Raw genomic sequence first — 11189 nt, forward strand, 5'->3', positions numbered from 1 at the left:
ACTGTATGGTTGAGAGGTTAAGGATAGAAGGAAACAATGGACTGATCAGAAAGCTCCCTTAAAAAGTGTATGAGCTGCTTCAAAGTGAGTCCTGACACAGTCAGCAGATTGGATACAGGCCATGGATCTGTGCTGAGGCATGCCGGAGTGCTGGGTACCTCCTCCACACTCCACAGAGCAGTACAGTAAGTGAACATTTGTGCTAACTTTCATTTTGTGGCTCTGCTTCTCTCTTCCCTGAGCAGGCTTCCTAAGGTTCCAGGAAGGCTTCAGTTTTGCCCAAGGCAATAGGCCTGGACTGAATATGAGGAAGTCCTGCTGGCAGCTCCTTTGGCACAAGGACTAAAACACTGGCACTGCAAGGAATGCCAGCCATTCCAAGGCCATGCTGAGCTCTTGCATCTTGGCACACATGACCTGTTCAAAAGCACAGATGCACCAACATCACAGCACCAAGGCTGCACTGCAGAGGAAATGTGTTACATGCTTTGGCTAAATTTCATCAATATTTATGTCCTTCTTAATGGCAGGCTTGATAGAAGCCCGTATTTAAGGACGGTGAGTTTCTCTTATTTCTAGAGATGATCACAGATCATTTGGCAAATACACATTAATGAAGGGTGTTGCAAAAGACTTCTTGCTTCTTTCTGTTTTGTTCTACTTCTGGTATGAGTGGGATTTCATTATCCAGTGCCAATGGGCATTTTTACAAACAAAAACAAAAGAACAAAATAAGAGCTGTAGAAATGGAAACACTGTCTCAGGTCGAGTAACAGCTGGGCTATTTAGACGGCCAGCCTCCATCACCACTGGTAGTCTGTCACCTAGATTTCATTAACCAAAGTGTGCTGCTGTAATTAACAGTGTAACATTTACAGTGTTGAAGTATGAATGTTAATTGGTTTTCAATTGTATTTTTTTTAAATAACCTGATTACTCCTTATCATTCATAGCTATGAAGTATCCTAATACATTTGTTGACTTTTGGGAAGCAATAAATAAGAGAGTCAATGACAGAATTCCAAAATGAACTTCCCTTATTTGTGTTTACTTTTTAAGATTAAAAGGTGTGGAAATACAATCAAGGAAAATTACTTTAACTTGGTTAAGAATGAATCAATTTTATCTTTAAGTGCTTGGGCTGAAGGTATCCAAAGAACTATTATTACTCTCCAAAAGGCAAAATACCCAAAGAAGGTAATCCTGCTGTTAAGCAGATTGGGAAAAAAATACTGAGAGATTGTGATGCCACCAGGCACCACAGCACCTGCTCTTGTCTAACCAGGTCTCCTTTAATTAATGTAAAATATGTTGCAATGTCAAAGAAGCTATTTAAAGTAAACAGAATGAAATCTATTTCTTTTTTTTTCTTGCAACTGACAACTTTTTGTGACTGAGGCTTTTATTTTGTGGGATTTGGAGCTGAAGAGCCAGCCAGATTTTCTAAACATCAAGACAGCAACTGAAGGTCCTGCAGTGTAAACAAGAGCCCAATTTTAAGTATTCAATGTTTGTAACCCAAGCATCTTCTGATAAATTCTCCCTCTGCAGAAGCAGAATAATTATCAGACCAGTGACTAAGAAGATACTTGATACAAAAATAATTGATTGCAATGGACTGCAAACTTCACTTTCAGAAGTGATAACCCTCTGTTGGAGCAGATGGATTTGTAGATGTTTCGTACTTTTGAAGTGAAGGCAGAGATGTCAAGTGACATGCCATGGAAATTAACTTCGAAGATACTCCTTTGGAAAAACATGGGGCTGAAGTTCCAGCCCGCAGCCTTGAATGATGGCAGATTTTCACCAATTTCTCAGCAGTCTGCTTTCGTTTGGTAGAAAATTCACAACTTCAGCAGGTGAGCAGACTGAGTGATCAATGAGCAACTCAGCCACAAATCTCCAAGTCAAACACTGAAAAATAAACCCTGAAGTTATCTCTAACAGTAATAATAATTCAGAGTTTAAATGAAGAATCTTGAACCAAATTGCATCTGTGCTGTAATTTCCCAAATTCTTGATGCAGCTGTTAATAATATAATTTCTAATAGTTTCTAATTCATTGTAGATAAACAAAACTGCTCAAGCAGTTGAAAGGCAATGACTTTAACATCCCTATGGAGCATCAGACAATAAAAGGGTATTTAAAAGACACCATTATCATAGCTCGACACATATTAAAACAGTCTCTTTATTGTGATTTTTTTTTTCTCTTTACCCGACAGTGTTATTTCATAAGAATAAATATTAACAGGTGAAAGTATCTCTGCTGAGCCTGCAATTTCACGTTCCTTGTAGCAGCAGTAGTCATAACCAACTCCTTCCACGGCTGCTTGCTCCCTGCCCTACCTTGCTCCTTCTTGCTGGGCAGCACACCGGCCTGCAAGGCCACACTGCCCTCCAGAGGAGCTACCTGCCCAAGTGGGAGTCACCACTTCCCATCTTCTACATCCTGGATGTTGCTAGCAGCAACACTGGCTTCAGTAAAGCCTCTTCCCGGCTCATCTCCATCCTTGCACAATCTGTGAGTTGTTCAAAACCTTCTGCAGAGCTAAAATAAGGAACAAACTTGACAGAAAAAAATAGCACTTTTTAAGACTGGTTGTTTTTCACTTGAGTCCATTCAACATGTAACTGAGCAAACATCATGATGTCCAAAGAGTGGAGAAGGAAAGGTGGGAGCAGGAATAATGTCTCACAATAAATGGTGTGGCCATGTGCACCCCGAAACAACCAGCCACCTGGAGAGTTGAGCTGAACTGTTGTACTTTGCCCCAGAGCAGAGCTCTGGAATGAAAAGCAAAAACAGCATCTAAGCAGTAACTAACAGCTGAGGTGGCAGCACCTTTAGCAGCTTCAGTCATTTTGGAAATGAACTTGTGACTATCCCCTAAACCACAGATACCTCAAAAGCTGACATTACCCTGAACTAGGAAAGATTTATTCTTTTGTTTTTCTACTCTGAGAGCATTTTTAAGGAAGATTAAATAAACCCCACATTTAGGGGAATTATATTGGTAGATGAAGATCCTAAAGAAGTTTTAAAATGGGAAACACTAAAATAATTCTGTAAGATGTTATTTTTTTATCTCAAAAAGACTTCTATACTTTGAAGTAAATTGATTTTAAATCTAATACAAGAGAGATAATAAAATCAATACCACTTACAATAAACTTTACAGTAACTGTCATATTATAATAAACTGGGAAAAAGTCTAGTATGTAGTAACTTTTTGTGCTAAATCCACCTTAAATTTTAGTAAGCTCACTGTTCACTTGTGTGACAGAGGTTTTAGTCTGATGAACAGGATACATCACTTGGCTTTTAAACTGATTCAGCAAGAGCTCATTCAGGAAGACCGAACACCGGCAACCTTTCACCTTCAACTCAATAAATCATATCCCATTTAATTCAGTTTTTATTCAATGAAATGATGTATAAAAACTTACAAATCTGAGAACTTAACTATACACAAAAAGATGATATTCAGTTTAAACGTACACACAGAGAAGAGCTGTGGTTTGTGACTTGCCCTCTCCCACCCCTCCCCCCAAACACACACTGTCTCCATTTATGATGGGGCACTTTTTCTGTCCACTTACGCCTTCTGCTGGCCCAGTAATTGCTCAGTGGGCTTCACTGCTGCTGTCACTTTAGGTTTTTAGGCTACCAGCAAAAAATCTGGGCATCTATATGAAATAACAAAAATCAACAACTTGATTTTTAACACAAAGATGCAGTACTACCATCAGCAGTAACTAAAACTACAGAATTCATCCTTTCAGTTTTTGCAGGCTTCGTCTTGGCTTTCAAAATAACAGGACTCTCATAGAGCAGAATTTCCCAGCCAGCACTACAGATTCATTTTAAAACAACCATGATCCCCTGTTGCTAGAACACCACTTTTTCTCCCTCTTAACTCATGCCATTAGACCAAATGAAATCATGGACATTCCTTGCCTGAGTAAGGGAATAAAGCTTTTCTCTCTCCTTTCATCCAGAATGACTCAAACCTATATATAGCTAACAACACACGCACGTGCTGCACTAGCGATGGTGCAGTGCTCACCAGTATGCCACTTCTCTAGTTTCCTTGGTAGCTTGGGTGACAACACTTACCTATTGGCTTCTCTTCAACAGGTCAATAAAAATGCACACAGCTCAGGACGTTTCAAATTTGGTTAAAAGTAACCTGTGCAATGACTAGTTCTGTTGAACAACTAAAAGACATTCCAGGCTGAATCTGAGAGTAGATGGCCAGTTACTTAAAAAGGATGTGTGCATTTATTTACCTGTACCAAATATACACACAAACACTTTATATATATAAAAATCTTTATACATATACAGTATATATATATATATATAAAGATTGCCATCACATTACTATTACAGCTACTTTAGTCAAAATTTGACTAAGTAACGACTTTGCTTGACTCTGAAACAGATACCCAAAGGCATACTTGAAGGAAAACATACAGCTAAAAGAAAACCAACACCCTCAGCTCTTTTTAACTCAATGAACAGAGATTTCTGCATTCCTTGAGAAAAGTTCTGAGGGCTTAGGTTATAACCTTAATTGACTTGCATGTGGACTTGTAAAGAGCATGGTGTTTAATCTGCCAGATCTCAAAATGCCTTCTACCAGGGAAACTAAAATACATATATCCTTTGCTTACCAAACTGATACTCTGTTTCTCGTTACACTCATCATTGTATCTAAATACACTTTTAAGCAATCTAAATTTTGTTTAAAATCTATTAAATTTGGAATAACTAATACTATCAACATAGTTAGCTGGATTGTTTTTTTACGTTCCTTTGTATTAAAATCAATTTTGTTGTGGTTTGATGCAAGAGCTTTTTTGTTTGTTTTGGTGGGAGAGGCAAAGTCCAATTTCCTAATGTGCCAGTACAGTTCTGGTTGTTGAAGACAAAGGGTGGGAAGGAGGTTGCTGGAAAAGATGGCGGGGATAAGTGAGGTAAGAGGTAGGGGGAGGAAAAAATTGGTTTAATAAAAAATGAGTAAAGAAACTTTAAAAAATTGATATAGGTTTCACATTCAGTCCAACAACACTGCTTCCTGCTCCTTTTTGATGGAGGCTAACACTGCATTATCAGTCTCTGAGGCTTCTGTGTCCCCACCACCTAACAGAATGGAACGATCTTCTTCTAGTGTAAAGACAGAGTTTTGATTTTGGCACGAATGTTTGACTACTTCATTGGGAGTTGAAAAAGTTTTGTCACACAAGTTACATTTGTAGGGCTTGTTGGTCTGTACTAACATGTTGTCCATTTGACTGCCTTCCTCAAAAGTACAGAGCTCCAGAGTCTGTTTATCCACCATCGTGTACGTGTCCATGCTCTGGTTTAGGCACACGTGTCTGGCAGCCTGGTTAGCCCTACAAAAGCTTTTGTCACAAGTGCTGCACTTGAAGGGCTTGCCTGTGTGTATGTACATGTGCTCCCTCCAGTGGCTTTTCTGAATAAATTTGCGACCACAGATGGAGCATTCGTATTTCCGTCTCTTTACCTCCCTCTCTTGATCTGCCTGCTCCAGGTTGTCAATGTCTGCGATATCAGAGGGGGGAGGTGTCTCTGACTGCTGCTGCCCATCAATTATTGGAGAGTCTGAGATCTGCTGCAGCTCGCTGTCACTAATCATCCCTGCTTCAGGCACTTCCATGGCGTCTTTATCAGCTGTGTTGTTACAGAGAGACAAAGAAATATTACTTTCTCCCTGCTGGCTAGATGTGAAGGGAACTCCTGTGTGGATCTGCAGGTGCTCCCGCAAACTGCTGCGCAGATTGAACCGGCGACCACAGAGGTGACAGGCATAGTATTTTGGGAAGCTTCCATTCCTTTTCATAATGCTTGGCTTGACATGTGCAATCGTGAGAGAGGCAGGCTGTTCATCTGAAGAAGATGCTTCCATGTTGGCCTCTTCTCCCGAAGGTGAATTATTACCAGCAGCAGATACCAATTCTGGAGATAGAGAAGATGGCAACGGGTCAGAAGCAGACATATTTGTCCGGGTCACTTGTGGCAGATTTGCACCCAACTGCGAGAGCTGTGAGCCTTCAGAAACCTGCTCTTGGTTCATCCGTGATGTCTGTGGCCGTGGTTCTCGCCCAAGTTTGTCAGTCGCTGACGTAACCTTAGTGGGATGTCTTATCTGGTGATCTGCAATCTGAATGCCATATAATGAAGATGCTAATGGAAAGACTTGATCCGGGTGAGAAAAAGTTCCCTGACTTGCAAGGCTGGCCTCTTGAATTAGTGGATATGCATGCAGAAACTTTATTCCCTGTTCTAGTCGAACTGGGTCAATGAGTTGTGGTGCCATCTTCCCAGTGTACATCAAATGCAAGAGATAACTGAAGATATCTGGTTGTATGTCGGTCGCTTTCAAACGGACACATTCACTGAAAGGTGAAACAAAATTATAAACAAGAGATAAGGAAAATATTTTTTTCCAGTTCTAGGTTATTCAAGCCTTGATAAAAATAGGAGGCTTCTACTTAAATTCAAAAGACAGAATCTGCAATGAATATTAACAGAAATGATTTACTGTAAAAGAGCTAAACTTAGGAGCTACTTGAAAGATGACTTTTTTCCTCAGTGAAGTAACCAGCTTGAAAGAAAAGCTGTCCCATTGCAATCTATACCATTCTAAACTGCTTGTTGCAAATGTGGTGTCACATATTAATATATTTTGTAAACTACAAAGACATTTTTCCCCTTTTCTTGGCTGGATTCAAACACATCTGTAGCTAAATTAAAACCTGCTAGCATGGGACTCTAAATTCACAGTCCATTAAACTCTTCTCAGTATTTAACCCTGAAAACACCTAAAATTCATCTGGCACTTCCCTGCTGGGCTTCTATGTCCCACTAGGGTTTACAGCTACAGTTCTGCAAGTGTGTGGTATGGCACTGTCCCAAGTGCATTACGATCCAGAAACCATGCGGGACAGGGTGTGAATCCCCCTGGGCATCTGATGCAACAGGTGTAACCCATGGAGTCCAGGTTCCTTACGCCGCAGAACAGCAGCTTCTTTCCTTGAATAGGGAAGGAGAAACAGCAGCACCAGTGGACCGCCTGGTCAGCCTAGCAGTCCCTTGGTTAGAGCACTCAAAGGAAGATGCTTAGGCTGTGATGCTTTCTTCAGCCCAACAGGACTGAAGCCAACACCACCCTCCAGCTCAGTGTGCCCTATGCATCAACCTTTACGATGCTCAGGACTGAGACAGCTACCACTGCTCTAGCCAAAGCTGTATTTCCGTGCAGAACGCAAGGCAAGGTTCTCAGAAGAAGAAAGAAAACACGGAACATCTTGGTTAGCTCAGTTAGCTAACCAGAGAGGAACTGGGATTCTAATTATTTTTCAGAAGTATTTGTAGCTCCTCTATTAAAAACAAACATAAATAAAACACAGAAATTCAGAAATGGACATGACTGCGTGCTGTGGCCTGAATGCTCTAACTACCATAGGCTACCAAGCTGAGGATGAAATTATAGGCAATTCTTCCATTTCTTGAGGTACACCCTTCTCGAGCTCTCTCTGTGACTGTTTCTGAATTCAGATATATGACTCAAAAGTAAACCTTGCAATGCTGTTTTCCAAAGATGACTGTGTGCTCTTGATGGAGCATCAAGACTGATACATCTGCCTGCAGTACTGTTTCAGAAGTGCAAATGCACTTCTGTCCTAGCAGTTCACTTTTGGCTAAGAACTCTTAGCCAATGAGTTAAGAGTGTGACTCACTTAACATAAACTTTCTGAGTTATTTCAAGTATTTTGGAAAAAGACCAAAAAATCTTTAGAGTGGTCTCACACTTTGGTGATCTTTTCAATGTCTTCAATGTAAGGCTGTGGTACAAAAAAAAAAAAACCAAACACAGAAAGAAAAGTACCACAAACCCCCTTATTTTCCACCATGTAGTATTTTACCATTTAACTGACTGAAAAACTGCAAAGAAATGAAACACATACACCTCTTTTGTAAGTTTATTTCTCAAAACCTCCTAGCAAATACTTACTGGGTTGTATGTAACGTTACACAAATGTCAAGAACAGTGTCAAGACAGAGCAGAAGATAGTAAGTGGGGGAAGGAAAGTGCAGGAAAGAAGACAGGATCCTTGAAGTACTCAACTGTAGAAATTCTATGTTCTATGCTTTTTTAAGGATAAAGAACTTGTGCTGAATTATAAAATTACTGTTAATGAATCACAGTTCAACTTGAACATGTTCTAAAGTGATGTTCTAGTTTGGAGATAAGACTGGATTCCATACTCCTTATGTCAGAGCAAGAAGCAAAAAGAACATTTTTGTTTCAAAATGTTTCTAGACTTCCTTAGCTTAGTTAACTGAACAACATTTAAATGGTGAACCTTTTTACAGTTACCTGGTTTGATGAACAAACAACATCTTGAAGTAGTTGGAGAAAGAAGCGAGGACAGATTTGTGTGCCTTGAAGTAGACATCCCCAATGGCAACTGTGCAGTCACACAGGAAACCGAACTCTCTCTGAGCATTTAGCTGCTGCAGCAGAATAAGTCCATGGTTGGCCAAATCCATTTTTTTACACTCTGAAAAGCAAATGACTTTCATGTAAAACTTAACAGTAGATGCACAGATGCAACAGTAGCTGTCTCTTAACAGATATTTTCTCCAATATCCAGATGCCATACTTTAGTAACACATCTTAACCACAAGTTACTGTATAAAAGATACCTTACATATAGGCAAGGATCTCTCTTTCGTGATCGGCAATGCAATTCACAAAGGTGTGAGTGATTTACCAAGGCTTAAAGAGCAAAGGAGAACCACGACTAAAGTGTTCTGAAAAGGCATGTTGTGGGTACTTGGATACAGAAATATAAATAGCTAAGGAAGATATATTAGTAAGTAGTAAAAACACCTATACACAATAGGAAAAAGAAAGTGTTTTGGTTGCTACCTGTCTGCTCAAATAGGAAAGCTGAATTTCTGACGTCAGTCACCCTCACCTATGTTGGTGGGAGTGTATTTTTAACCTGGATTTTAATGTCTCTCTATATCTTTTACCTAAAAGTTATGGGTCCATCCAGCTGAATCCAAGTTCAACATTAGATAACCAAACATTTGTGATGGTTATGCCCTCTCCTGGGAAACACCAGATACACACCTGAATCTTCCCAGGCTCATACAGTGAATTCATTCTAGGTATTGGCAAGCCCTCTGGACTATAATTTCACCTAACAATTATTGATCTATTTACTGAGACCAGCCACAAAAGCATTTTTAAGAAGTCTGCATGCCTCATGCCTGCCTAGCAAATCAAGAAACTGAAAGAGTGAGAGGTGCAGTTCTGTCCATGGCCAGCCTTCAGCACCAGGTAGGATAACGAACGGTGAAACGTGGCACTGACCCAAGCCCCCCTAGGCCAGGGCTTCCACAGCCCCTCACCCTCCCAGGTACCTCCTTGTACCAGCTGCTGGAGGCTGCCCATAAAGCACTACCTAAGAGCTATAAACTTTTTCTCAAGGATTCAAGGGCAGCCTTGGAAGCAAAAATTGGTAACTTTGGGGGGAAAAAAATAGCCAGGAAAACACATTAGGACAGTTACCCATGGTTGGATGGATGGACGAATATAGGGCTAGTAAGATCAACAAGCAGATACAAAGTTAATCAAAGCAAATAGAGCTTTGGTCAAAAAAAGTGAAAGTATGAAGCAATGTAGATCTGTACATAAACATATAAAACAGCAAGAGAAGCCAAAAAAATTCCTGGCCATGTAATGCCCAGAACAGAACCAGAACAGAACAGAAAGAGAAGGTGAAACTAGAAGTGGACCAAAAGGTTTATAAAAAGTCTTGGGTGTTTTCTCCTCTAAACTTAGCAGGAAGTTATCAAAATTTTAAGTCAGGTTCAAGTGCCTTGTTTCTTTTACACAGTAAGAGCACGGCTTTTTGGGAAAGAGAACAGAAGTGTATCCCACATATGCCAGTATGTTTAGTCATTGGAGAAGCAAGTATTTCTACTTGCTGGACAGGGAAGAATTCCCTCATATTTAAAGCAATAACCAGGCCGGCCAAATGCATTCCTTTGCATTCACACGAGATCAGAACTCACTGGAGACAGGTGTGCAAAGACAAAGAAAGAAATACAGTGTAAGATACAGCTGATTATTTTCCTACAGTTAATAAGAGAAAAAGGTTTCAGCTCTCTTTAGGTACATAGTCTCCTCCCTAAAATAATGTTTGGATAACTAAGTTTGTACATACAATATGCTAAAATTCTCTTCCTCTCTCCACAAGAGGGAATACTTGCTATCAGCAAGAACAAAAATTATGCTTGGTGTTATTTAATACTGCAAGATACGCCATGAGGGTGATGTTACAGAAAACACACTAGACATTTTTTTTTAACCTTTAATTTAGATTATTAATGTGTTCTACATTTTTTAGTTCAGTCTCGTTTGCACTTGGACAACAAAACTTGCCAAGCAGAGCAAACCACCGATGTGAGGGAACTCTAAGCCAGACAGGCATTCTTTCTAGCTATTACCGTCCTAAGTTTGTTTGGTTTGGAGTTTTGCTCTTACCCAAACAGCAGGCCCTTCATCAGAGACCTGAACCGATCTTTTAAAAAATGATACGTGTGCACAACGTTGTGTTTTGCATGTATCTGGATTATATTTAAATGCCCTAGCTAAAAGCACTACAGGAATTACACTCTGAGGAAATCACAGGGCAGATGAAAAGAGCGAGGAAAGCACGTTGTACATTATAGGTATGGGTGTGCTCAGGAATTTTACCCTTAGCTAAATAAAATGGTGATTAACACCGGCAAGGGCGTACTTCAGTGCTGACCGATTCAACAAGTGTGAAATACTTGTTGCGCCCTGAAACCCCGTGGGGACAGTCCTTCCCTGGCCCGGCCCCGCTCTGCCACGGCTTTGGAAATTACCTAATCTGTTCAACGCTGGGTGAGAAGCCGCGCGGGGGCGAGCCCGATCGGGAAGGGTGTTCGCTTCGGAGACCGCGCAGGGAAAAGGGGTACACACAAGCCCAGGATAACACCGGGGAAGCGCCGGTACCACCCCGCGGGAGTGCGCGGGGCACGGGCAGCCAACCGGGCTGGCAGGGGACAGCTCGGGCACGGCGCTTCCCGCTCTGCCCTCGCACTCCGGGCACCGAGC

At 40.8% G+C, this 11189-nt stretch overlaps 1 protein-coding gene across 1 annotated transcript; it reads right to left on the reverse strand.

The window, feature by feature from the left end:
- Positions 1-2172: 2172 nt before the first annotated feature.
- ZBTB2 (zinc finger and BTB domain containing 2) lies at positions 2173-11171 on the reverse strand. The gene is made up of 2 exons (XM_008637878.2): positions 8412-11171; positions 2173-6426 (listed from the first exon to the last, which is right to left on the reverse strand). The coding sequence occupies exons 1-2, from the start codon at positions 8693-8695 to the stop codon at positions 5064-5066; spliced, it is 1647 nt and encodes a 548-aa protein (XP_008636100.2). The 5' UTR covers positions 8696-11171; the 3' UTR covers positions 2173-5063.
- Between the last annotated feature and the right edge of the window lie 18 nt (positions 11172-11189).

This window comes from Corvus brachyrhynchos, unplaced genomic scaffold, assembly GCF_000691975.1.
Source record: "Corvus brachyrhynchos isolate BGI_N302 unplaced genomic scaffold, ASM69197v1 scaffold14, whole genome shotgun sequence".
NCBI lineage: Eukaryota > Metazoa > Chordata > Aves > Passeriformes > Corvidae > Corvus > Corvus brachyrhynchos.